Genomic DNA, 24866 nt, shown 5'->3' with positions numbered 1-24866 from the left:
AATTTTTAAAGTAGTGATTCAGGGAAAGGATCGCAGAGTTAATGTTATTAATGAAACATGTACTCAATTTGAAATGGATAAGGTACACATATGTTGTCACAACATAAAACACATTCTACAAAATTTATTTAAAACAACGAATTACATATTATCGGACACACTTCATATCAGTGCCTTTCCATTATTTTGCACAGATCATTGAGACCGCCTCCGTGGTCTAGTGGTAGAGCGTCCGCCCGGGGAGTGGAAGGTCCGGGGTTCGATCCCCGGCCGCGTCATACCAATTGACGTTAAAAGATGGTACTTGTTGTTACCCTGTCTGGCGCTCGGCATTAAGGGGCTAAAACAAGGACTGGTCAGCTCGGAGTCAGTATACTGTGTCTGAGTGGAGTATTCATGTTCAACTGCGGCATGGTATCTCAGTGGGCTGGCACTATAAATCGGCATCAGTCCGGACTAGTACAAGCAGCCACACAAACACACACACGTACATGCACGTCGCTATATAAGTGCGATAATCTTGGACGCGACGTTAAACCCAATTTCACCTCACCTCACCTCACAACAGATCATTGAACAGTTTGAAAGCTTTATAGAGATGAGTGAAATAATCACGGCGGGGGACACCAGCAATGGACTTCACACATTGTACCCATTCAAGGATTCGAACCTGGCTCTTGGGCGTGACGATCGAACGCTTTAACCACGAGGCTACCCCACTGCCGCTCGTACAATGAAACTCAATCGACCTTGTTATCGACCGAGGCTGACCATCCGATCCGTCTCAGACTCTTACCGAATAATTACGACCAGCCTAAGTTATTACATAAGGACCGAATCTATCCTATATACCTACGGGGCAAATAAAAAGTAGCCTAAGCCGGCCCAGGGCGCACCAAGACAGCTAAATCTGGAAATTTGGTAACAGCACATATCCACTTGAAATCAAACTTGCGAAAAAAGTGTTCATTCACGTGGATAAAATAAATAACATTTTAAAATATTTTTTCATGGTTACACACACTTATCTACCAGCTCATATATAGATCTGTGAAAGAAATATGACACGTTGACATTGCAGTCTATCTATGCAGTGCCTACGGGAAAGCTGTAGGGCTTGCTTTGTAAAGATCTACCATCTTATCTTTTGACGGTGGGATATAGTTGGCCGCTTTAATTTGTTTGAGTGACGTGCCAAGACATGCCTTATTCATGTTTGTTTACTGTTGAAGGAGAAGAGTGAGCTCCCCTGAACAGTGCCACCAAGCGGAGTCTACGTGGCCTATGGAGGCGGCCATATTTGTCAACTTGGATCGGTTGTTTTAGCTAAGAAAATCTGTATATATCGCGATTGTCTTGTGTCATCTGCTCCCCAAAATATTTTCAGCATGTTGCTTAAACCTTTCCAAATCGCCATACTAGTGTTAGTTGTAATATATCAAGCTGGATGCGACGAACACGACCATACAGTAAGTAATGCTAATCGGTTGCCGGTGATATACGTTTGTGTGATATGTGGCATTTTATGCAGAATTGCGTCGTTCAGATGAGTTCAGCAGATGTTTTACTACTCGATTTGTAGTGCAAATAAAGACCTGGTATGACTTTGATCATCGAGTAAGCTGACAAATGATTAGTTTTATGTGGACAAATGCTGTTGTATTTTTGTGTTGTCAACAGACGATCCTTGACATCCGCCGAATGGGAAACGTCATCGGAAGAAAATATGTGTTTATGAAGAATCCCAATGTTGTCATTACTGTTGCGTTGTTTTGTCATTTAGCCATTTGATGACATGCTCTTCATGTTGTATTAGTATCTAGTCTGAGGGAAATTCAATGACTTTGCGGCAACACCAAGAATTGTGCTGTCGTGGACATTTTGTTGCTATGATAAGGCCATGATAACAACTAGGCCTACATCCTGCTAAACAAAACTCCTGTCATGTTAACACTGCTTTTAATAACATCACCTTGCATGGATAAATTCTATGCACTGCATGCTATGTTTTAAAACATAACCATACAGTTTAAATGTCAGATGTAACCTACTTATCACGAGTTATCAGTTGGGAATAGGTTAGACATAGTGGTTTCAACTTTAGTGTACACATTTTCCCACGATCAGAGCTAGGGGTGCTTTCAAAATGCATATTTTTATATATCTAGCTGTGTATATTTTATTTTTAACTATTTACTGGTTTGGTCACAGGACACCTTCATCATAATTCTTAAAATATTAAATTCTACTGAGAATGGGGGAAAAATATAGACCTAGGCATTTGCCTGAATGAATATGTTCACTGGTGTAAAAGGTATACTTCAGGTAACTAGAATGTTTGCTTTGTAAGGTTATCATTATTTTTGTGACAAGTACATTATTGTTAACATATTTGTGTGACATATTTCTACTGTCAAACATCATTGAATTAGAGACCCGTGAACATCCGGGGTAGAATAGGTCTTGAGCACCCACTGCCGTAAAACGTGACTATGCTTATCGTAAGAAGCAACTAACATGATCAGGTGGTCAGTATCGCTGACTTGGTTGATCCATGTCATTGTTTCCAGTTGCGTGGATCGATGCTCATGTCAATCACTGGATTGTCTGGTCCAGGCTCAAATCTTTTTGCAGACCACTGTCTTATTAAGCTGGAATATTGCTTAGTGCAGTATTGATCAACAAAGAAAACGAACATTGAATAACAGGGAATTGCAAGCCCAGTGGTCTAAGGTGTTGCTGTGCAGATTTGAGTCTCTAGATCATGATCATTGGTTTATCAGCACTATACCCCAGTGGTATTGCAGCGTTAGAAATTGGCACTAGTCCTATAGTCCTTGCCAAACTGCCCAAAAGTTAAGGTATCATAAGGACTAGTAGAAATTTGCCATTTTTTAGCGTTTTGCTATATGCTATCAGTATAAGAACTAGATGACTAAAACAGTTAGTTTCTATCCCTTTATTGGTATTCCTCAATGGACCGACAGCAATCAACATGAACTGTTTGATTTGTTTTGTTTTGACATTTTTAGAAGTTGATAAGTAACAGTACAGACAAGATATTTTATGGATGACAACTTCTTAATTCTATTATGATGCTATGTTTCAGTATACATGTATATGCAGGACTCAGATCTATGGTAGGACACTGATCCGTTGTGGATTCTCATGTCTATGGTACACATTGGAGATTTCTCAGATCCAAGACAGATTCCACAAATGAGACAGATATAGGCACATACTCAGATATATCATATCATATTATTAACTGACAATTTCTATAGCATTAAATGTCACAGAGATTCATGTTATAGTGGAAGACTCTTGATAAATGTTGATCAATCATTTCCCCTTTGCAACAGCATCGTCGGTGCAGGGATAGCATCTCCGTACTTTTCTTAAAAACATTCCTCGAAGTTTCATTGTAGAAATAAGTTTCACACCATCCTCTCATTTTCCGGCGTTAATAAAATCCTGATTATTTTCACACTACCCCCCCCCCCCCCCCCCCCCCCCCTTTGTTGGAATCAGAGCATTACGCAAGAAGCTTCTTGGATTTTTAGAAGTTGATAAGTAACAGTACAGACAAGATATTTTATGGATGACAACTTCTTAATTCTATTATGATGCTATGTTTCAGTATAAAATCCTTGACAATGGTATAAGGGTCTAATAGGGTCTATATATGTAGGACTCAGATCTATGGCAGGACTGTAATCCATGGCATATTCTCAGATCCGTGGCAGATTCTCATTGTTATATGACGTCATGTTTGCATGAATGGACAATCAGTTCAATTGTTATATGCCGCCACGTTTGAGGTGATGCCACAACTCCTTGCCTGTGATGACGTAATGTAATTTCAACATCTATTACCGATAGGCACAGCAATCAGTCATAAACAATGGGGCCGGACACCACAGAAAATAGAGGGAAAGAAACCAATATCAAAAGACCCTAAAGCCGAATCATTTTCAAATGATTTTTTAAAAATCCAAGAAGCTTCTCGTGTAATGCTCTGATTCCGACAGTGGGGAAGTGTGAAAATAATCAGGATTTTATTAACACCTGAAAATGAGAGGATGGTGCGAAACTTATTTCTACAATGAAACTTCGAGGAATGTTTTTAAGAAAAGTACGGAGATGCTATCCCTGCACCGACGATGCTGTTGCAAAGGGGAAATGATAGAAATAATCCAGAGAAATTACAACATTGATCAAGAGTCTTCCACTATAATATGGATCTCTGTGACATTTAACGCTATAGAAATTGTCAATAATTACTATGATATGATATATCTGAGTATGTGCCAATATCTGTCTCATTGTGGAATCTGTCTTGGATCTGAGAAATCTCCAATGTGTACCATAGACATGAGAATCCACCACGGATCAGTGTCGTACCATAGATCTGAGTCCTGCATATACATGTATACTGAAACATCGCATCATAAGAGAATAAGGATGTTGTCATCCATTAAATGTATTGTCTATACAGACAGCAGTCAAATTACCCATACTGGCAGCAATATGTCCACCGGTGATCTTCGTCTGCTTTATATGCCTCCCAATTTATGCAGAAGCTTTTCAGAATGTAACTAAGTGAATATCGCAATGGGCTGAAACACAGTTGGTCCAGTTGGCCCAGTCGTCTAAGGCGCTGCGATTCGCTGTGCAGAGTTGCGTTCCTTGGGCACGCCAGAAATCTATGATTGTGGGTTCGAATCCTGGTTTGCCCCGATTATGTTTCTAGATTTGTCAGCACCATACCCGTGTTTGTCTGAGACCTTATTAGCATGACTGATATAACTGGAATAATGTTAAAAGCTGCGTTAAACCCAACTCACTCACTGATGTAAAATGTGTAGTCTGTGCCAAAATCTTTGAGGCTACTATTAGCCCCAACATGGCTCCTAGCATCATTTTCAGTAGCTTTAATGTGATTTTTTTGTGATATGGGTTGTAGTAGGATAAGTTTACTAGACCAAACAAGGGCAGGGGTGACCAAGTCGTCTTATTTGCTGTGTGTGGTTGCATTCCTTGGGCATGCCAGAAACCTATGATTGTGGACTACTTCTCTTTGTCAGATTATGTTTCTAGGTTTGTGAGCACCATACCAAAGATCGTGTGTTTCATGAAAGTGCATAAAATCACATGAGCACCTTGATTAGAAACTAGAAAAGATTTGGAAAATATCTGTTGACAAAGAGTTGTTGGTGCACATGCTGTGCAAATCCTACAATCGACCGAACTCTGCATGACAGTTTACGAACCAGATTTCGATTTTGGTGTGAGATTTTGATTGGACTAAGCATAGACTTGTTAGTCCAGCCAAAATCTAACTCCATAATACCAGCCTAGTTCGGCAAGGGTGGAAGCTGGACTTTTATGGTCAGTTAACTCTCTTGCCTGGGGAAGATGTGCTAAAAGCGGCATAAAACGATACTCACTCCCTCGCTAAGAAGCTGACTAACAGGATCAGGTGGTCAGGCTCGCTGATTTGGTTAATGCATGCCATCGATCCCAACTGCGTGGATCGATGCTCATGATATTAATCACTGGATTGTCTGGTCCAGACTCGATAATTTACAGACAGCCGTCATATTGCTGAGTGCAGCTGTAAACAACAAACCAATCCTCTCACATTAAGCTGAAACACCTGATATAACTGCAATACTGCTTAAAGGCGTAACACCCTACACGCTCAGTTAACCAAACAGAATATTATTGTTTGCAGAAACATTCTGCCCACACAAAATGCACAAGTCATTGACTGTCATTTTCTAAACATAAGTTTATCAAGTAAATTGCTTAAAAACATCTGTTTCAATTCGAATTCAAAAACAGAAGCAGTGTATTTTGTTGTCGTAGGAGACAAGAACAAAGTGGATACACATTTCCTAAACAATTATGTTTTTGTACATCCATAAAATAACAAACATCAACAAAACATTACATCAGAGGAAACCAGTATTGTTTCTTCTTGTTGAGGAAATCCATGATTCTTTACCCAGTCATGACATGCCAAGGTAAAGCTTCAAGATGTTGTGATTTTGGGTGTAGCATTTGATTAACCACCAATGCACATGCTGCACTGAACTTGTCAATAGGCTGAAAGCAATACCTGAACATGGTTAAAAGTCAATAGTTGACATTAATAAGACCCTAAACGTCTCTCATCAATATTTCACCATTGGATTGATGTCAGAAAATATTCATTGTTTTTGTATGAGACTATCTGTATTCATAGCTACCTGCCTTTACTCCTGAAGAACTTACAGTAGTAATCTGCCGAACTTAAGGAGAGGGGGATGTAAGCCTTGACACTGATATTATTGCTGTACTATTTCAGTGGTATTCTTACACAATACATGTACGACTATTCTAACACAATATAGTTCCAGTGCCCTGACAAGTGGTTCGGTGAAGATGAGGCGAAAGGGGGTTTCATGTCGCCTTCAACATTGTGTGTCTATCTGTACTAATCTGGACAAATGCCATTTTTTTAGTGCTGGCCCACTGAGATGCCATGCAATAGGTTTAAAAATGGATACCCTATTCTGACACTGTATACTGACTCCAAGCCGATCACTAATTAATTTACTTCTTAATGCCAAGCACCAGGCAGGGTAAAAACAAATACCATCTTTTAATGTCTTTTGGTATGGCATGGATGGGGAACCAATGTCCTTCTACTCTCTGGGCAGATGCTCTATCCACTGCACCACCATAAGGGTAAATGTACATGCTGTGTCCTGAACTGTTTCTTCCTTAATTTCAGTATAATGAGGCTGATGAGGTTGTGTTGTGGATGAACACTGTGGGCCCCTATCACAATCGCCAGGAGACATACGAGTACTACTCTCTCCCATTTTGCCGCGGACCCAAGGAGAGCATTAGTCATTACCATGAAACCCTTGGTGAGGCATTGCTTGGAGTTGAGCTGGAGTTCAGTGGGGTTGACATCGACTTCATGGGTAAGTGTTGTGGCTCATCTTGTCTTTTCTTTTGTGTTCTTGTAATTTCTTTTTCTGGCTATGCTTGTCATAAGAGGCGACTAACAGGCAGCGTTAGAAATTGGCGCTAGTCCTGTAATCCTTGCCAAACTAGCTAATAGTTAAGGTATCTTAAGGACTAGTACAAATTTGCTAATTTTTAGGGGTTTTGATATATGTTATCATTATAAGGACTAGTAGACCAAAAATGTTAGTTTCTGCCGCTGACAGGATCGGGTGGTCAGACTTCTGACTTAGTTGATGCATGTCATCGTATCCCAATTGTGTAGATCGATGCTCATGACGTCAATCACTGGATTGTCTGGCCAAGGCTTGATTATTTACAGACTGTTGTCATATAGCTGGAATATTGCTGAGTGCGGCGTTAAACAACAAACATTTTCTGAAAATCTGCTGTTTGTAATGAGTCTTTTTCCATCTAGCCGCGTGCAACAGTACTTACTACTTACTAGATTTGTGTACAAGTTCTCTGCTTGCAATTTGTACATGCAAATGACTTTTTCCCTGTGATGATTTTCATTTTTTGAACCCTGATTTCTGAATTTCTGTGATTTGCATCAAGTTACTCTGAACAGGGAAATCCTGGATATAAGAAAAAAACATCCTATTTCCATGGTTATGACATAATGAATAAAGTGATGAAAATCTTTCGGACGACAGCTGATGTGACCAAAACCCAATACTGCTCAGTGGACTTGTCCGAGGAGAAATATCAAGCCTTCAGCTATGCTGTGAAGAACCATTACTGGTACCAGATGTACATTGATGATCTCCCTATCTGGGGTAAGAACTGTTAAAATTAAGACTTCTATATTAGATTTATTCATTAAAATATTTTGCAACATCAGTTTTCATGTCTACCACAATGCAGCAAATGCTGGTGACATATGGTGACATAAATGTGACATATGGCACTGATAGAAATACTGTTGACAATAACTTAATTGTACCTTTCAGCATTAATTCACCTTGCACATTAAATATGGTAATGTTCCTATGAATCTGTATCATGAAGTTTTATCTTGCAAACACTGCATTCTCCATCCAGCATCAGTAATATCTACTTTGGTTTATGATTTGTATTAATATGCAGGATTTCTGATTGCTTCATTTTCTAGGACATAACTATTTGTCATAAAAAAGTGTCATGGTTATTTTTCAAATTTATTAGAATTAAAAGAATGTTAGAAAATAATTAATAAATTCATGAAATGTTTCCTAATGTCATTTGTCTCCTGACAGGAAGGGGTAATATATGCTGTAAATATGTGGCTCCTCCAGCTGTTAGTTTGTATTCACTTTACTGACAGGACACGTACTGTGGATTAGTTGATCATTGTTGATGTTTTATGCAGACTTCACTTGTTGTATAATCAACAGTTCCCCTAGATCCTGTTCGGTGGATTAATAATGAATTGGGTCAATATGCTTGAATTGTAGGCCATACCACTGAAATGAAACAGCAGCCCTGTCATGATGTAGCATTATTTGAACCCTGATTTCTGAACATCAGTGATCTCAAATTATTTCTTTCTGAGCAGGAGCTTGTGGTCATATTATGTTAAATAAGATAAAAACTGGATGCTTTCATAACTGGCATGGCATCTGTGATCTATAGTTGGCTTAGAAATTCTGTCTTATTTTCAGCTGTTGTGTACTTCTTCTTTGGGTAGTAATTGGCACAAGCCAGATAGCCTGAGTCAGTATATCTGAGGCCATAATAAGTTTATTGCTAGATTATCATCCACTTTTTTTTTTGAAAGTGGGGAGCTGGTAAAGTTGAAGACTGAACACCTTGGTCATGTTGGTATGAGCAACAGATGACTGAAATAACAAGGGGCGGTCGGGTAGCCTAGTGGTTAAAGCATTTGCTCGTCGTGCCAATGACTCAGGTTCGATTCCCGACATTGGTACTATGTGTGAAGAACATTTCTGGTGTCCGCCGCCGTGATATTGCTGGAATATAGCTAAAACCAAACTCACTCACTCACTGAAATAACAAAGATAATAAAGCATTGCTTTCATCAGTAGCATGTGGATGTATATGTGTCAAACCTGTTTTCCCTGCCCAAACTTGTACTCATGTGCTTGTGAATTGATCCTCACTTGAGGTTAACTTGTCAAGTTTCCCACAAGCAAACTTGTTGAAAATTTCCAGTCTTAGACTCTGGCAAAGGACAGACATCCCAGTTTTTAATGGTTTGCACACCCTCTCGTATTTTCAAAGTAGTGAGTACCATCTTGACAGCCATAGCAAGCAGGCGAGAGTCAGTTATAGACCAGTTTGCGGCATGTCGAAAACATGAAATGACCATCTGAACATTTCACTTGGGCAAATTTAATTCATATTCAGGATTGTTTGTCTTGAGTCGGGTGGGGATGATAATCGAGCAACTAATTTTTTTGTTTTGGCCTTATGTTAATCGCTTATCTTGCTACTGTCCATGCTAGACCCCTGTAGGGAGGCTGGGTTAGAATTTGGGCTTAAGAGAACAAATGAATCGTTTGGTTAGATGCAATGACTTGATTGATTGCATGTCATTGTACCCTGACTGTGTGGATCATTGCTCACAATAACAATCTATCAGAATGGATTGTCTTGTGATAACTGGATTATTTATAGGCTCCTGAAATATTTCTGAGTGCGGTGTTAAACCATGCAATAGGCACACAGCAGTCTTTCCATTGACTTGGTATTGAACCATAAAATATGACTGGGACAGGTTCATTTGAGTGTTGATGGCCCCTGTTCCAATGTAAATGCATATCTTATCCTGTAAATCGCTGTAAACATGAAATCACACAGATTAAAAAGGGGCATGTCAATTTTCTGTTGCTTTCTATAGGAAATCCCTGTTCTCAAAATAGCGCACAATGTCAGCCAATTATAAGATGCATGATAGACACTGCGATAGGGATGTTTTGATGACATTGTTGCTACCTCAACATACATCAATAACTTCATGTAAGCTCTTGAGATTTTCCGAATGCTTACTTGATAATATATTAAAATGGTGGGTCAGAAGACCTTATCTGTGATTGGGTAACAAGATCACATCTTAAGTTATTGTGCGACAAATCACTGTCAGTATGGCTGTACGCAAACGGGTGTCGTACAGTTTTAGATCCATTATAAGCAATCATGAGATCGGTACATTTTAGCCAGGACTGGCATTCTCGTTTGCTATCGGCCCATGTGAACTTGCAGATAAGAATGCCACAATCTAACTTTTTGATTCCGTCCACAGGCATTGTTGGTGAGATCGAAGAGAACACAGATGGTCTGTATATCTGGACACACAAGAAGTTTGACATCGGCTACAACACTAAACAAATAGTTGATGTAAATCTGACAAGTGAAGCTAAGGTTAAACTTGCTCCCAACAAAAAGATTGCATTCACATATGAGGTAAGGAGTTGTTTATGAAAATATAAGTCTGGTTTTAAGAGTTTGACAACATTTAGATGTGTATGATAAACACTGTGCCAGTGAGATATTCTTGTTTTCAAATTTTCATCTGTGTAATTACGCTATTCAGCATTTTAGTCTACAGACATAGATGTCTAACCAGTACAACCAGATAGAGGAAAGTAATGTTAAAACAACACATGCACCTACAAGGATTATTTATTTGACCCATGAAGATCCAGGGTAGAAGAGGTCTTCAGCAACCCATGCTTGCCATAAGAGGCGACTAAGCTTGTCGTAATAGGCGACTAACAGGATTCGGTGGTCTGGCTCGCTGACTTGGCTGATGCATGTCATCGTATCCCAATTGTCTGGTCCAGACTCAGTTATTTACAGATCGCTGTGATATAGCTGGAATATTGCTGAGAGCAGCGTTAAACAACAAACAAAACAAAATGTAACAGGTTTTATGTATTGATTTAGGTGAAATGGCACACATCAAAGGTGAAGTTTGAGGACAGATTTGACAAGTACCTTGACCCCAACTTCTTCCAACACAGGGTAAGTTATATCTGTCATCTCTTCACTGTAGAGTCATTCTTGCCAGGTCAAGAAGATTCATGAAAAACAATGTTCAATAATAAGTTTAATTGCAAGTTCTTATTGTTATGTTAAGTATTGAAAAATAACTTTTACAATCAGAAGAACTTTATGATTTTATATTCTAGAATTTTGTCCCTGTGTGTGGGAAGGAACTTGATGAAGAGAATCTTTCTAAGCTGATTTATGGCTTATTGATGATGAAGCTATCTGCCACATGTTTTGTCTGGCATGGTTTCAATTACTCCAGGCCTTCACAGTTCGATATTGCCTCCTAGTGCTCCCTGTGCCTCGAAGTGGTGTCATTAGCATAGTGGTTAAAGTATTGGCTTGTCAACATGATGACCCAACTCTGATTTCCCACAAGCTGACCATGCTCAGCACTTGGTGGCCACTGTGATGTCAGGAACACTGCCAACAGAGTTGTGATCCAAGCTTACACTGCATGTGTGTGTGTGTTTCAGATCCACTGGTTCAGCATCTTCAACTCCTTCATGATGGTTATCTTCTTGGTGGGTCTGGTCAGCATGATCCTGATGAGGACGCTGCGCAAGGACTACGCCCGATACAGCAAGGAGGAGGACTTGGATGATATGGTATGTAGGGCTTGGACGAGTCCAAATTTACTACCCGGGTATTCTACCACCTATTACACGACCCTATCCGGGTACCCACTGTAGGTCTCAGGGGATAGGTACAAAATGTCCGATTGGGAATAGTTTGACTGTAGCCCTGGACAAAATGTATTAAGAAACATGTATAAACCGATCTGGTTATGCATACACTGAAGTTTTTATCTTAATTCAAACATATAAATGTCTGGGTGCATTGTCAGAAAGAAATGACAGCATCAGTGACGTGTGGTGTAACGATATGGTTCAAGATCATTTTTGTCATTAAACAAAATATCACATGACCAACCACGGGTCCGGGTAGTTCTGTGGGTACCCGGGTCCTTCTCAGTACCCACCCGACCCGAGTTCTCGAGTTACCCATCCCAGCCCTAATGGTATGTGCAAGGAAAACATGCCAATAATTGCCTCCAGCCTATGATTTAGGCTCAGGCATATGGTGTTGTGAATATGAAGATTCTATTTTCCAGTTATTACTATGATACAGCAGTAATCAATGGTTTTACAGGGTTAGAACTGCACTCAATTGCTTTGCTAGCCCGGGTAAAGATAAAATGTCCTTGTAATGTTAAAGCAATTGGGGAATTTGTTCCCCCTTGACACTTCACTACTTGCATAAGTAAAAATTGCTGTTCATGCATCGGTTTTTATCAGAACTTCATCCCCTTTACCCCATTCTCAACATTTGTGTGGGTACAATGTGTGAAGCCCATTCCTGGTGTCCCGTGCCATGATATTGCTGGAATATTGCTAAAAGCGGCGTAAAACCATACTCACTCAACATTTGTGCGTTGCGTAAACCTTGATTTATCAAACATTATGTAATGCTTACAGTAAACAAATAATGATTTAGTGACTAACATCTTGGAACAAGATTTGTATTTCTTAAGGGTGTATGAAATAAGAGTGCAACATACAATTCTGCACTTTTAATCCTTGTTATGATGTAATACATTTGAACCCTGATTTCTGACTGTCAGTGACTTCAAATCTTACCTTGCTGAACAGGGATATATAGATACTTTTTATGGTGTTATACTTGTAGGATTGATTCCTTGTTAAGGTGAATAAATTCCATTCAAATGTTGGAGAGAAATATGGAATTGTTTTGATAAACATGATAAATGATTATGCAAATAATAGGTTCAGAATGAGTAGGGAATGAATTCGAATTGCCCTCCATATTTTGAGTTCTCACATTGTTTTATTGTTCCATGATGTTATGATGAAACAATTTTTATTTCCTCTTTAGATGGTAAAGTGATTTTTCAGATTGTGTTTTATTTCAAAATAATGTTGAATGTTTGTATCAAAGTTCTGTACATTAACCTCTTTTGTCATGGACTTCAAAACGGGGCTTGTAAATGTTGTAGCATTTGAAAAGCTGTGAACATGGTCAATATTGTGCCTGAAGAGATCTAGTTGGATTTACAATAATACACATCTGTCATGTGACAACAGGTGCAGTACAAGTTGGTTTCACCACAGTGGTGAATGTCTGCAGTGTAACATGTTGTGATCTTTAACTAAAGTCATCTGTACATGCTGTATATATGTAGAAAAGTGCAACTTGCGCATCAAATTAGGAGACAAACCCACTGTGTTTTCAATGTAGAGCTAGGTTACGTGTGCATTTAACCATGCGAAAATGAATTTGGAACTGAACATGCAGCATGATGCTTCAAATTTCTATATAATTAACCATAGCTCCTCTTTGAAAACACAGTATTGTTATTATTATAATTATTATATGCCTACTAGGGCTGCAACGAATACACTATGAGGCGAATACGATTCATATCACGAATATAGGGTAACGAATATGAATATTATTTTCACAATTACAATAACAAGTCATCAGTTTATGTAGTATTTATTATATTCAGTGAAACAATAACATCATGATTTATTTGACATGGTTTGTTAATTATTAATAAATTAAACATTTATATACTGCACTTATCCAGCTACTGGTATCTGTTCAAATGCGACAATGGCCAGTGAAAACAATACTATCAAATTAAATATTATTAGAGTGTTGTCATTGAAAGAAATCTATGCATATAATATGTTGTTATGGATATATTTAGGTACAGGGTATGTAAATATACATGATAGCATATTCATAAGTATTCGATTCTAGTGGCCATGAATAACAAATTCATTTCATGAATGGTTACGGTTTGATTCACCGAATACGCGAGGGAATCGTAACAGCCCTAATGCCTACTGACTGTAAAAGAAGTACTCTTCTAAAATATTTGTTTCCGTGGTGATGTGGCTGTCAAATTTGCTGTTTCAATCAGAGTGTTAATTGTCATTTGAAACCTGATTGACCAATCAAAATCGAATATTTTCTAAATTCATGGTAGAATCCTTGTTTCACAACCCAAAGTCTAGTCTCTGTTATGATGTAATACATTTGAACCCTGATTTCTGACTGTCAGTGACTTCAAACCTTACCTTGCTGAACAGGGCTGGATCATCAAGTTCTTATTTATACCTCAACATTCAACATATGATGTGATGGCAAATAGATATTATAAGGGAACAGCTAGCTGATTTGACAGTGTAGCTTTCTGGGTTAACATAGATCAGGATGTATGGGGATTCATTCTGTTAAAATATTTAATAATGGAAACTTTGATGTTAGTTTCAACATGTTGAGAATTTTGTTCGCTACTGAAAGCTAGAATGTAGAACTGCTGCAACTTATCCATCAGTACCGAGAGGGGACATGTTGGGCGTGGCATTTCGCACAGCTGTTTGTTAGCATGAAATGCTGTTGTTCATTAGAAAATAATTTTGTAAAACTAGAGAGATAATTTCACAAAATAAAAATGTAGTTATTGAGGTATTTCTGGATGAAAAGAGAAAGCGGTAAATTCACCTTGGTTGGGATAGTTCCACAAACTACCACAACCCAAACTCGAGTCCTGTTGTGATGTAATACATTTGAACCCTGATTTCTGACTGTCGGTGACTTCAAACCTTACTTGCTGAACAGGGCTTCATCATCTAGTTCTTATTTCTAACTCAACATTCAAAAGACCATGTGATGTCGAATAGATGTTTAGAGAGAAAATAATTCCTGTTGGAGGCATCCGGGTTGAAAAAGATCAAGATATGTTGGTATTAATTCTGTCAAAATATTGAATATTTAATGTTTTTGCATTTGTTTCAACTTTTGGAAGTTAGTTCCCATCTACTGCAAGCTAGAATTTACAATACTGCTGTTTGTACATGAGTACTGAGGTGGGGCAGGTCAGGTGTGGAAACAAATGTGGTTCATAAAATATTTGATAATTGTAAACTGAAGTTATTTTCATCAAATTAACAGAAATTATTAAAGTAATTCTGGAGGAAAGTAGAAAGAAGTAAATTCTGCCTGATAGCGATGGTTCCACAACTAAAAGTCCAATTCCTGTTATGATGTAATACATTTGAACCCTGATTTCTGACTGTCAGTGACTTCAAACCTTACCTTGCTGAACAGGGCTGGATCATCAAGTTCTTATTTATACCTCAACATTCAACATATGATGTGATGGCAAATAGATATTATAAGGGAACAGCTAGCTGATTTGACAGTGTAGCTTTCTGGGTTAACATAGATCAGGATGTATGGGGATTCATTCTGTTAAAATATTTAATAATGGAAACTTTGATGTTAGTTTCAACATGTTGAAGAGAATTTTGTTCGCTACTGAAAGCTAGAAAGTAGAACTGCTGCAACTTATCCATCAGTACCGAGAGGGGACAAGTTGGGCGTGGCATTTCGCACAGCTGTTTGTTAGCATGAAATGCTATTGTTCATTAGAAAATAATTTTGTAAAACTAGAGAGATAATTTCACAAAATAAAAATGTAGTTATTGAGGTATTTCTGGATGAAAAGAGAAAGCGGTAAATTCACCTTGGTTGGGATAGTTCCACAAACTACCACAACCCAAACTCGAGTCCTGTTGTGATGTAATACATTTGAACCCTGATTTCTGACTGTCGGTGACTTCAAATCTTACTTGCTGAACAGGGCTTCATCATCTAGTTCTTATTTCTAACTCAACATTCAAAAGACCATGTGATGTCGAATGAATGTTTAGAGAGAAAATAATTCCTGTTGGAGGCATCCGGGTTGAAAAAGATCAAGATATGTTGGTATTAATTCTGTCAAAATATTGAATATTTAATTTTTTTGCATTTGTTTCAACTTTTGGAAGTTAGTTCCCATCTACTGCAAGCTAGAATTTACAATACTGCTGTTTGTACATGAGTACTGAGGTGGGGCAGGTCAGGTGTGGAAACAAATGTGGTTAATAAAATATTTGATAATTGTAAACTGAAGTTATTTTCATCAAATTAACAGAAATTATTAAAGTAATTCTGGAGAAAAGTAGAAAGAAGTAAATTCTGCTTGATTGCGATAGGTCCACAACTAAAAGTCCAATTCCTGTTATGATGTAATACATTTGAACCCTGATTTCTGACTGTCAGTGACTTCAAACCTTACTTTGCTGAACAGGGCTGGATCATTTTCTTATTTCTAACTCAACAGTCAACAGACTATGTGGTGTCGAATAGATGTTAAGAGAGAAAATAATTTGTGTAGGAGGCATCTGGGTTGAAAAAGATAGATATATTGGGATACATTCTGTTAAAATTTTGAATATTTAGAATTTTTAAGTTTGTTCCCATCTACTGACAGCTAGAATTTACAATACTGCTGCTTGTCCGTCAGTACTGAGATGGGACAGGTCTGGTGTGGCTTTTAACACCACTGTTCGCACTCATAAAATGTGAAAACTAAATGTATTTCATAAAATATTTGATAATTGTAAACTGAAGTTATTTTCATCAAATTAACATAAATTATTAAAGTAATTCTGGAGAAAAGTAGTAATAAATAAATTCTGCTTGATTGCGATGGTTCCACAACTATAAGACAAATCCCTGTTATGATGTAATACATTTGAACCCTGATTTCTGACTGTCGGTGACTTCAAACCTTACCTTGCTGAACAGGGTCATCTCGTCCAGTTGTTGTTTCTCACTAAACCTTTGACATAACGTCCGTCAGTATGGAGAGAGGGGAAGCTGGTCTTGGAATTCCATACCACTGTGTGTTAGCTCTAAGACAAATAATCTGAAATCTGAACTTGGCTCAGAATTAATTTACAAATTAAAAGATAACTATTTCAGCAAAGGGTTTGTACTCTCTTGTAATTGTCAAATTAATTTTACAACGAAAAGACAAATCCCTGTTATGATGTAATACATTTGAACCCTGATTTCTGACTGTCAGTGACTTCAAACCTTACTTTGCTGAACAGGGCTGATTAGGTTCTAGGGTAGATAAACCATTTCGTAATATTTATGGTTATCATGCTGAAAAGCTGATTGATGTGGTGTTCTCTATTTTTCTGTTTCTGAGGAAGTGCAGATGTGTCAAGTCTTGACTGTTGTTTGCAGGAGAAGGACCTTGGTGATGAGTATGGCTGGAAGCAGGTTCATGGTGATGTATTCCGACCGGCGTCACACCCCATGATGTTCTCCGCCCTCATTGGTACTGGCTATCACATCGGCATGGTCTCCATCTGTGTCATCACTTTCGCCATCATTGGCGAACTCTACACAGAGTAAGTGCTTGCAATCAATTACATGTATTAAAGAAACCCCCACCAACATTAGCATTAAATGTACAAATATTTAGTTGTCTGAACAATTACAGTCCGGAATAACAGGGTTTCGTTTTACAAGACATCCTGAAGTTAAACATGTCTATGGGACCTTGAGTCACACAGTTGTTTAAGATTGAGTGGGTACTGATGTAAGTTACTGATGTAAGGTACATACCTCACTGACCAATGGGTTGTTTCAGGAGGGGGTCCCTGCTGAGCACTGCCATCTTTGTGTATGCTGCCACAGCCCCTGTCAATGGCTACTGTGGAGGGGGCCTCTATGCCAGGATGGGAGGTGAGTACCCCATGCAAAGAATTCTTACATTTTGTTTCCATGTGGTAAAGGATTCTCGATTTTCTAAGCAGTTTCCTGAATAATGATTGATCATAAGATGTAAAGTACGAAAATAACTACTTGTTGAAAGGTTGCTTTTCAATTCCTTCGACGATATGACTCCTATTCATTGTAAGTTACTGATACAAATAGTAAAGTAGCAGTGTTAAATAGTGTATATTGACTTGTGTACCAGGTAAAGTGTGGATCAAGCAGATGCTAATGAGTGCCTTCCTGCTTCCCTCTCTTGTGTGTGGGACCGCATTCTTCATCAACTTCATCGCTATCTACTATCACGCTTCCAGAGCCATCCCCTTTGGCACCATGGTAAGACAGACAAACCTTCACTCATTGTTAGCACTTGCATCAAAATAGGTGGCAGTTTGATGCATAGTCGAGTAAACTAAGATCAGAAATGTCACTGATAAGCATTAAAACAAGTTTACCATTTTCAAATGTATGCAAAATATTAATTTGAACTCTACAACCAGATACATGTGTGTTGTTTCATACGATTTAAGCTCTTAGGTTGAATATCTTCAGTCTTTTTATTTCAAACCTGTAGATAACTCAATATATTTCCAGTATTCCCAAAAATGTAACATGCTTTGAGATTTCACTAAATATGAATACTGATAGATGTGTTTGTGGAGAGGACATGTACCTTTTACTGTTATCTGATGAAATTTGTAATCAAGCTTAAGTGATCTCGCACAAGTAATGGGATAAGGACTTGTCCTTTCGTATAGTTCTATAAGTTAACTTCCTGGTGTTTGTGGTGATGTTGTATGTATTTCTAGGTTGCTGTGAGCTGCATCTGCATCTTTGTGATACTCCCCCTGACCCTGGTGGGGACAGTGCTGGGCAGGAACCTTGCTGGCCAACCCAACTACCCTTGCCGCATCAATGCGGTGCCCAGGCCCATACCAGAGAAAAAATGGTGGGTTTGTTTACCTCAACTAGGAGTGTGGTTTTAAAAAAAAATGAAAAGTGGAATTCATATGATATTGTGTTCTTGTCTGTCTGTTAAAATGAAAGATTTTATACATCTTGTGGACAAGTGTAGGTACTGTTTAAATTGCTCTGGTGTTTGGGCCAGTTGTCTTGTAAAAAGTCTATGGTATCAATGAGTGAAGTATGGTTTGTGTGTTGATACAGGTTCATAACATATTGAGATTGGATTTGGTCTACTCTGTAATTAAAGTTGTCATGTTGCTATTCAAGCAATTGATTGTTACTAGTTATTTCTGTGTCTTTTCTTGTGGTTATGTCACTTTGAAAATATGGACTCAGGTTAGCCTCGTTTGATTTTTACCTGTAATTGAGACCAATTTAATGGAAAGGTAAGTACTTTGAAGATCATCTGGTATATGTATTTCTTTACACTCATGTTCTGTTGTCAGGTTCATGGAGCCCGGAGTGATCGTGGTACTTGGAGGGGTGCTGCCATTTGGCTCTATATTTATTGAAATGTGAGTCGTAACCCTTTTAGAAAATGTTCATCAGTAATTCAGAACAGTAAACACGAATCATGGAATATCCATTCCTCTCTTGGATATCATGCACACTTTGGATTTTATAGCCCACATGTGTTGAAGCCTCAACATCCCCACCCATCACATGTTACTTCATCATGTTGAGCAATATTCAAACCATTAAATTATACACACTCGGATAAATGTTTTGATGTGGATGTTTCATTATTTAGTCAGTATTGATAAAAATGTTGGGGTATGTTTGACCTTGTATGGACCATGCTCTTAAATTCTCTCGATACATATTTGCCTCTGTTGACTTCATCACCTTATGCAAAAAGTATTTGGCTGTGTTTATTTTGAAAATGTTGGGTACATATTCACATGGTCTACAGCACAGTTGCTCTATTATTTTTTTTATAAAACTCGAATACATCACCCTTTCATGAAGATTAACTTTTGAACCCTGATTTCTGACTGTCAATGATATCAGCCTTTTGGTCTGAGAGGGGTGATTTATGCAGAGATCAGCCTGTACTGTTGAGTCTAGGGTGGAGCTGGATTTTATGTTTTGTTTTTCTCTTTCAGGTATTTTATTTTCACCTCATTTTGGGCCTACAAGATATACTACGTGTATGGCTTCATGTTCCTTGTGTTCGTCATACTAGCCATCGTGACTGTGTGTGTCACCATCGTGTGTACTTACTTCTTGTTAAATGCGGAGGACTATCGATGGTGAGTTTCAAGCAATGAAAAATCTAAAACCCTGTGAATATCTAGGTTAGACTTGGTCTTGGAACAACCCATGCTTGTCATAAGCAGTAACTACTGGGATAGGGTGGTCAGGTGCGGTGACTTTGTTCATCGCATGTCATCTTATCCCAATTGAGCAGTTTGATGCTCATTATCAATCACTGGATTGTTTGGTCCAGGCAAGGTTATTTCCACGCAATTGTCATATACATGTAGCTGGAATATTGCTGAGTACCTTGTCAAACAACAAATAAACTACCAAGGACCTTATGATATCATAAGGGAGATAATCCGATTTTATGATGAACTAGTTACCCACCTTGGGTTATTATGACTGTTTCACTTTAGCCTTATATGGCTGTTTATCATGTTATTCTTTTCTGGTAAAACTTTAAATAAAGTATAACTTCTGTTTGATTTTACTAATATTCAGTATTTAGCCGTGTGATTGAAAATTATTTGTTAGTTATCCCTGTTATGATGACTTATTTGAACCCTGATTTCTGATTCATCAGTGATTTCAACATAATTGCTGAACAGGGAGAAAGTTTTGTTTTCTACACAGGCATGCATGCACTGATCACATTCCCGATATGTGTTTTTCAACTTAAGTGTCAATGTATTGACAGGGTGGTGGGGGAGCCTGGAAGTTAAAGCGTTATGCTCGCCACGCCAAAGACCCGGGTTCAATTTCCCACATGGGTACAATGTGTGAAGCCCATTTCTGGTGTCCCCTGCTGTGATATTGCTGAAAGATTCCTAAAAGCGGCGTAAAACCATACTCACTCACGGAACGTATGTACTGCAGTTTACAAACATACATGGTCTAGCCGATTCCTGTATGTGTAATGTAACAGAACAACTGTTTTGTATTTCAGGCAGTGGACCAGTTTCCTCGCTGCAGCTTCAACTTCAGGATACGTCTATCTCTACTCATTTTATTATTTCTTCTTCAAAACAAAGTAAGTATGGTGATACATAAAACATGTTTCCCCCCCCCCCCCCCCCAGGCATCATCTGGTGTGTCCGTATTTCACTTCCAGAGCATAACTTGAGAGCCATGAAAGATATTTCATCCAAACCTGGTACATATATTAACTGACAGCCTCCGTGGTCTAGTGGTAGAGCGTCCGCCCGGAGAGCGGAAGGTCAGGGGTTCGATCCCCGGCTGCGTAATACCAAAAGACATGGATGGTAAAAGATGGTACTTGTCGTTACCCTGTCTGGCGCTCGGCATTAAGGGGCTAAAACAAGGACTGGTCAGCTCGGAGTCAGTATACTGTGTCTGAGTGGGGTATTCATGTTAAACTGTGGCATGGTATCTCAGTGGGGCTAGCTCTATAAATCGGCATCAGTCCAGACTAGTACAAGCAGCCACACAAACACAGACGTACATGCACGTCGCTATATAAGTGCAATAATCTTGGACGCGACGTTAAACCCCATTTCAACTCACCACCTCACATATTTTAACTAGTGGAAGACCTTTGCTATTGTGGGGGCTGGAAGATTTGTCATCTTTTGATGACTCTTGTTTCCTTTTGTGGAGATGGGCTTTAAAAATCAATATTGGAAAATGTCCTTGCATAAAGTTTTATTTCTGAGTACGGGCAAAAAAGGGAAATTTCGACAATAGTCAGCAAATGAATTAAAATAAAAAAATACACACTAAGATTGATTAATGCTCAGGTAAAAAACATTTATTTCTTGTCCTTTTTAAAAAATAACTATATACTTTGCATGATTTGATAAGCAAAACAACATTGTGCTAGAAGTGGACTTGGTGGGACTGTGGTTGGTTGCACTAGGAGTAGGATGGTTTTAATGTTATTCCACTGATGAGTTTGTGATCTTGTTCTCTTTCTGTTGCAGAATGTATGGGCTGTTTCAAACAGCCTTCTACTTCGGGTACATGGCGTTGTTTAGTATTGCCCTTGGGATAATGTGTGGTAAGTTGAAATTTGTTGGGGTACAGGGAGCAACAATTGAGATGCTATAATTTGCTGTGCAGTTTCGTGCCAGAATCCAATAAAGGGTTCAAATCGTGTTTTGTCCTTCCATACCTGTGCTTGTGTGTTGCAGTCCGTGACTTAAACCAAATGTCTGTAACCCCAAGTCAAGAATAATTTCTTTCTGCGCAGAAAAATCCCCTCATGATAGCCCATATTTAACATTAAAAGCCTTTAAGGTGTTGCAGAGGGTACAATGGAGCTGGAAGTTTCAAAATTTTGTTGTTGCAAAGACTAACGTGGTAAATGCCTGATATTGATGTACGTTCACAGTTTTTCCCTACATGAGAAGCAAGTTATAGAGAATTGAATATCATGTTACTTTAGAAAGTGAATCTTTCTATATCAGACAACCTTTTGCCGTCACCCCAATATGTATGAATTTTTAATAATGCTGTCATCCCCATGTAGACAAGCACTAGGAAAACTATGTAAATACCTGTATAACAGCTATGAAAGAAAACATAAGCATGTAAAGTCTGTAAAGCTGTAAAGTTGTACCTGACATTACCTCATTTTCATGCACCACAACTTCAAATGTTTGTACTGTATATGGACTAGTGGCCTTTGTACAAATAAAACACTTCTTAATCCTCACAATGCAATGGAGTAAACAGAAAGTCGTGAAACTAAACTCGTATTGGCCCACAAGTATTAGAAATAAAGGAATAGCTGCAACTTTATTTGATACTGGTTCAAATAGTTTAGTTACTAGAGTGTTTCTGCTGTGCCCTTTGGTTCGGTTATTCATTGTTTTCAAGCATCACATGTAGGAATGTCAAAATTTGCAATGTGATATGCCACATTCTCTGTAACAAAGGAGTTGTAATGCAAGTCTTAATTATGTTTTGCAGGAACCTTCGGCTATGTGGGAACCAGCCAGTTTGTGAGGAAAATATATTCTACAGTGAAAATAGACTAACACGACCTCGTAGTGTGTGTACCGTGGACAAACAACCGACACAGCCTGGCACCGGGGAGGGAGGTTTAGAAAGGCCTATGGAGAGCCACGTACAGCATCTTTTAGTCAGTAGAGACAAGTCTGGATTTCACAAGCGGATGAGTGAGTGGACTGGAGAAACCACATGCGGCACAGATTCAGCTGATGGTTGTTGTCACTTTATTGGAGGCTGGCTAGTGTCAACTGGCTGTTGACAAGGGCCTGGTTGATGCATGGGAGCCATTGTGAGGATTATCCCATCACTCCTGCCACATAATACAATAAATGCATGGATATGTAGACTGTTGGTGGGATGGTTGTAATATTGGGATGATTCATAGTTGTGTACTGGCTTTAGTTGGCTGTTACTTTTGGTTGGTTTTGACATAATTTCTATTATCTTGGCAGTAGTGTTTCACATAAAAACCACAGAAAAAAACCAAGACATGTATATAGATTTAAACTATCTACTTAGCAAGCTTGTAAAAATGATAAGAAAATTTATTTATTGAAACAAAGATATATTTAGGAATGAAACTTTGAAATCCTGTGATACAACATATCATGAAGATTCTCCAAGCTTTATGATGTGGAAGGTAAAGTTTTTGTGATAGCTGATCCACTAAATGTGTGCTGAGATGGATACAAATGTTATTGTTTCTGTGTGACAATCAGGACAGACTTAAAAACAGTCATTGTCTCACTTAAACTTTCTTAGATAAAAGTGAAAAGTCAGGATAGGTGAGAGTAAAATATTTGGTTTTTCTGTCCAATTTTTGGAAAATTACAGTTTCTAGATTTCTTCAGTTCCGAAGGAACCATATGATGAAGTATGCAGTCTTCTAAAATGTATTGACTTTTTACCATCATTTTGATTCAGTTTCCTGGGGCACATGTGAGAAATGTGTTAGGGGTAGTAGAAAAAGTTCTTGCGAACTGAACATTTAATGGTAGCAGAATATCGACACAGGTTGTTGTGAAAAATTAGTTTCTTAACCTGATCAATGTGCTGAGGTCATCTAAGTGAGTTCAGAGGTGAGAGAAAATGTTGACTATAAACTAGGTTTGTGTATCTTAGTGTGCACACACTATGAAAATAGGGGATGGAATTACAACGGTTCCTTTGGAAATGGAATAATTGTTTGTAATGTTTGATTGTTGAGGGCTAGTTCCAATGATTTTATGATTTTAGTTGAAATGTTTTGTTGAAATATTTACCTATGCTAGCAGTGACAGTATGTTTTGCCGTCTTTTCAATTGTCTTGCTTGCATGACCTGCATGCGTTTGGTGCAAGGGTACAATGTATGGTATGAAACTTTGTTAGACTTGGACCAAGATCTGTTGTACTTGCCCTGCTTACAACATTCTTTTACAGTATGCTTTTTATGTGCTTTCCAATTCTGTTCCCAAAATACCCAATGCTAAGACATTTCTTTCACGATATTGTTCACGAAGCGACCTATTTTCTTTTCTCTCTCCCTCATCAAAGTGTCCATAAATACTGACTTCTAAATCAATCTATCCAGGCTTGGAAGTTTGTACACAGTATTGAAACATTCAGGCCTACTTGCACTGAGCCACATCTTGTAGTTAAGTTGCAGAAGCTGAAGAGCTGAGATCAGTTTGTGATGTCAGTCCTTGTTTGTTTCATTTAATCATTGGATATTCTAATTGATACAACTCAATTGTTCTCCTGGTATGGTCCGATTAAAGTTGGTTTTATCAGCTCTGGTCAAATTGCTATTAACCACCTTTTTTGATTTTTTAGATATTCTTTATTAAGTTTTCTAACTTGTACAAACAATGCACATGATCTGTACATAATACTAGCTGGCGTGTATTTAATTCAGTGCCCATAACCCAACATTGCATCATGTATTTAATGTCCATCTCAGCTGAGGCCTATGTTCATAGAGTGAATGGGGTAAGTGGGAGGTATTATGTGTGGTTGAATGTCTGACCAAATCCATTGGGATGAATCACCGTTGATAGCATCTGATTCATCCTGTACATAGCTGTCA

The 24866-nt window shown here is 38.3% G+C and overlaps 1 protein-coding gene across 1 annotated transcript; it reads left to right on the top strand.

The window, feature by feature from the left end:
* Window positions 1-1257: 1257 nt before the first annotated feature.
* Window positions 1258-24418, top strand: LOC139468430 (transmembrane 9 superfamily member 3-like). The gene is made up of 15 exons (XM_071250390.1): window positions 1258-1469; window positions 6782-6977; window positions 7677-7799; window positions 10265-10425; window positions 10909-10986; window positions 11490-11621; window positions 17125-17291; window positions 17534-17628; window positions 17864-17994; window positions 18468-18607; window positions 19071-19139; window positions 19731-19877; window positions 20774-20857; window positions 21768-21844; window positions 22759-24418. The coding sequence occupies exons 1-15, from the start codon at window positions 1389-1391 to the stop codon at window positions 22824-22826; spliced, it is 1749 nt and encodes a 582-aa protein (XP_071106491.1). The 5' UTR covers window positions 1258-1388; the 3' UTR covers window positions 22827-24418.
* Window positions 24419-24866: the final 448 nt, after the last annotated feature.

Source organism: Haliotis cracherodii, unplaced genomic scaffold, assembly GCF_022045235.1.
Source record: "Haliotis cracherodii isolate W230 unplaced genomic scaffold, xgHalCrac1.p SCAF_2, whole genome shotgun sequence".
Lineage (NCBI taxonomy): Eukaryota > Metazoa > Mollusca > Gastropoda > Lepetellida > Haliotidae > Haliotis > Haliotis cracherodii.
The sequence above is the reverse complement of the archived record's forward strand: the minus strand, read 5'-3'. Positions and strand labels throughout refer to the sequence as shown.

What these genes read in the sequence shown, in the direction of transcription:
- LOC139468430 (XM_071250390.1), top strand. Translation starts at nt 1,389, where the DNA reads ATGTTGCTTAAACCTTTCCAAATCGCCATACTAGTGTTAGTTGTAATA. An exon ending in GGTTGACATCGACTTCATGG is followed by an intron (nt 6,978 to 7,676) that starts GTAAGTGTTGTG and finishes TTCGGACGACAG; the next exon opens with CTGATGTGACCAAAACCCAA. An exon ending in CCAACTTCTTCCAACACAGG is followed by an intron (nt 10,987 to 11,489) that starts GTAAGTTATATC and finishes TGTGTGTTTCAG; the next exon opens with ATCCACTGGTTCAGCATCTT.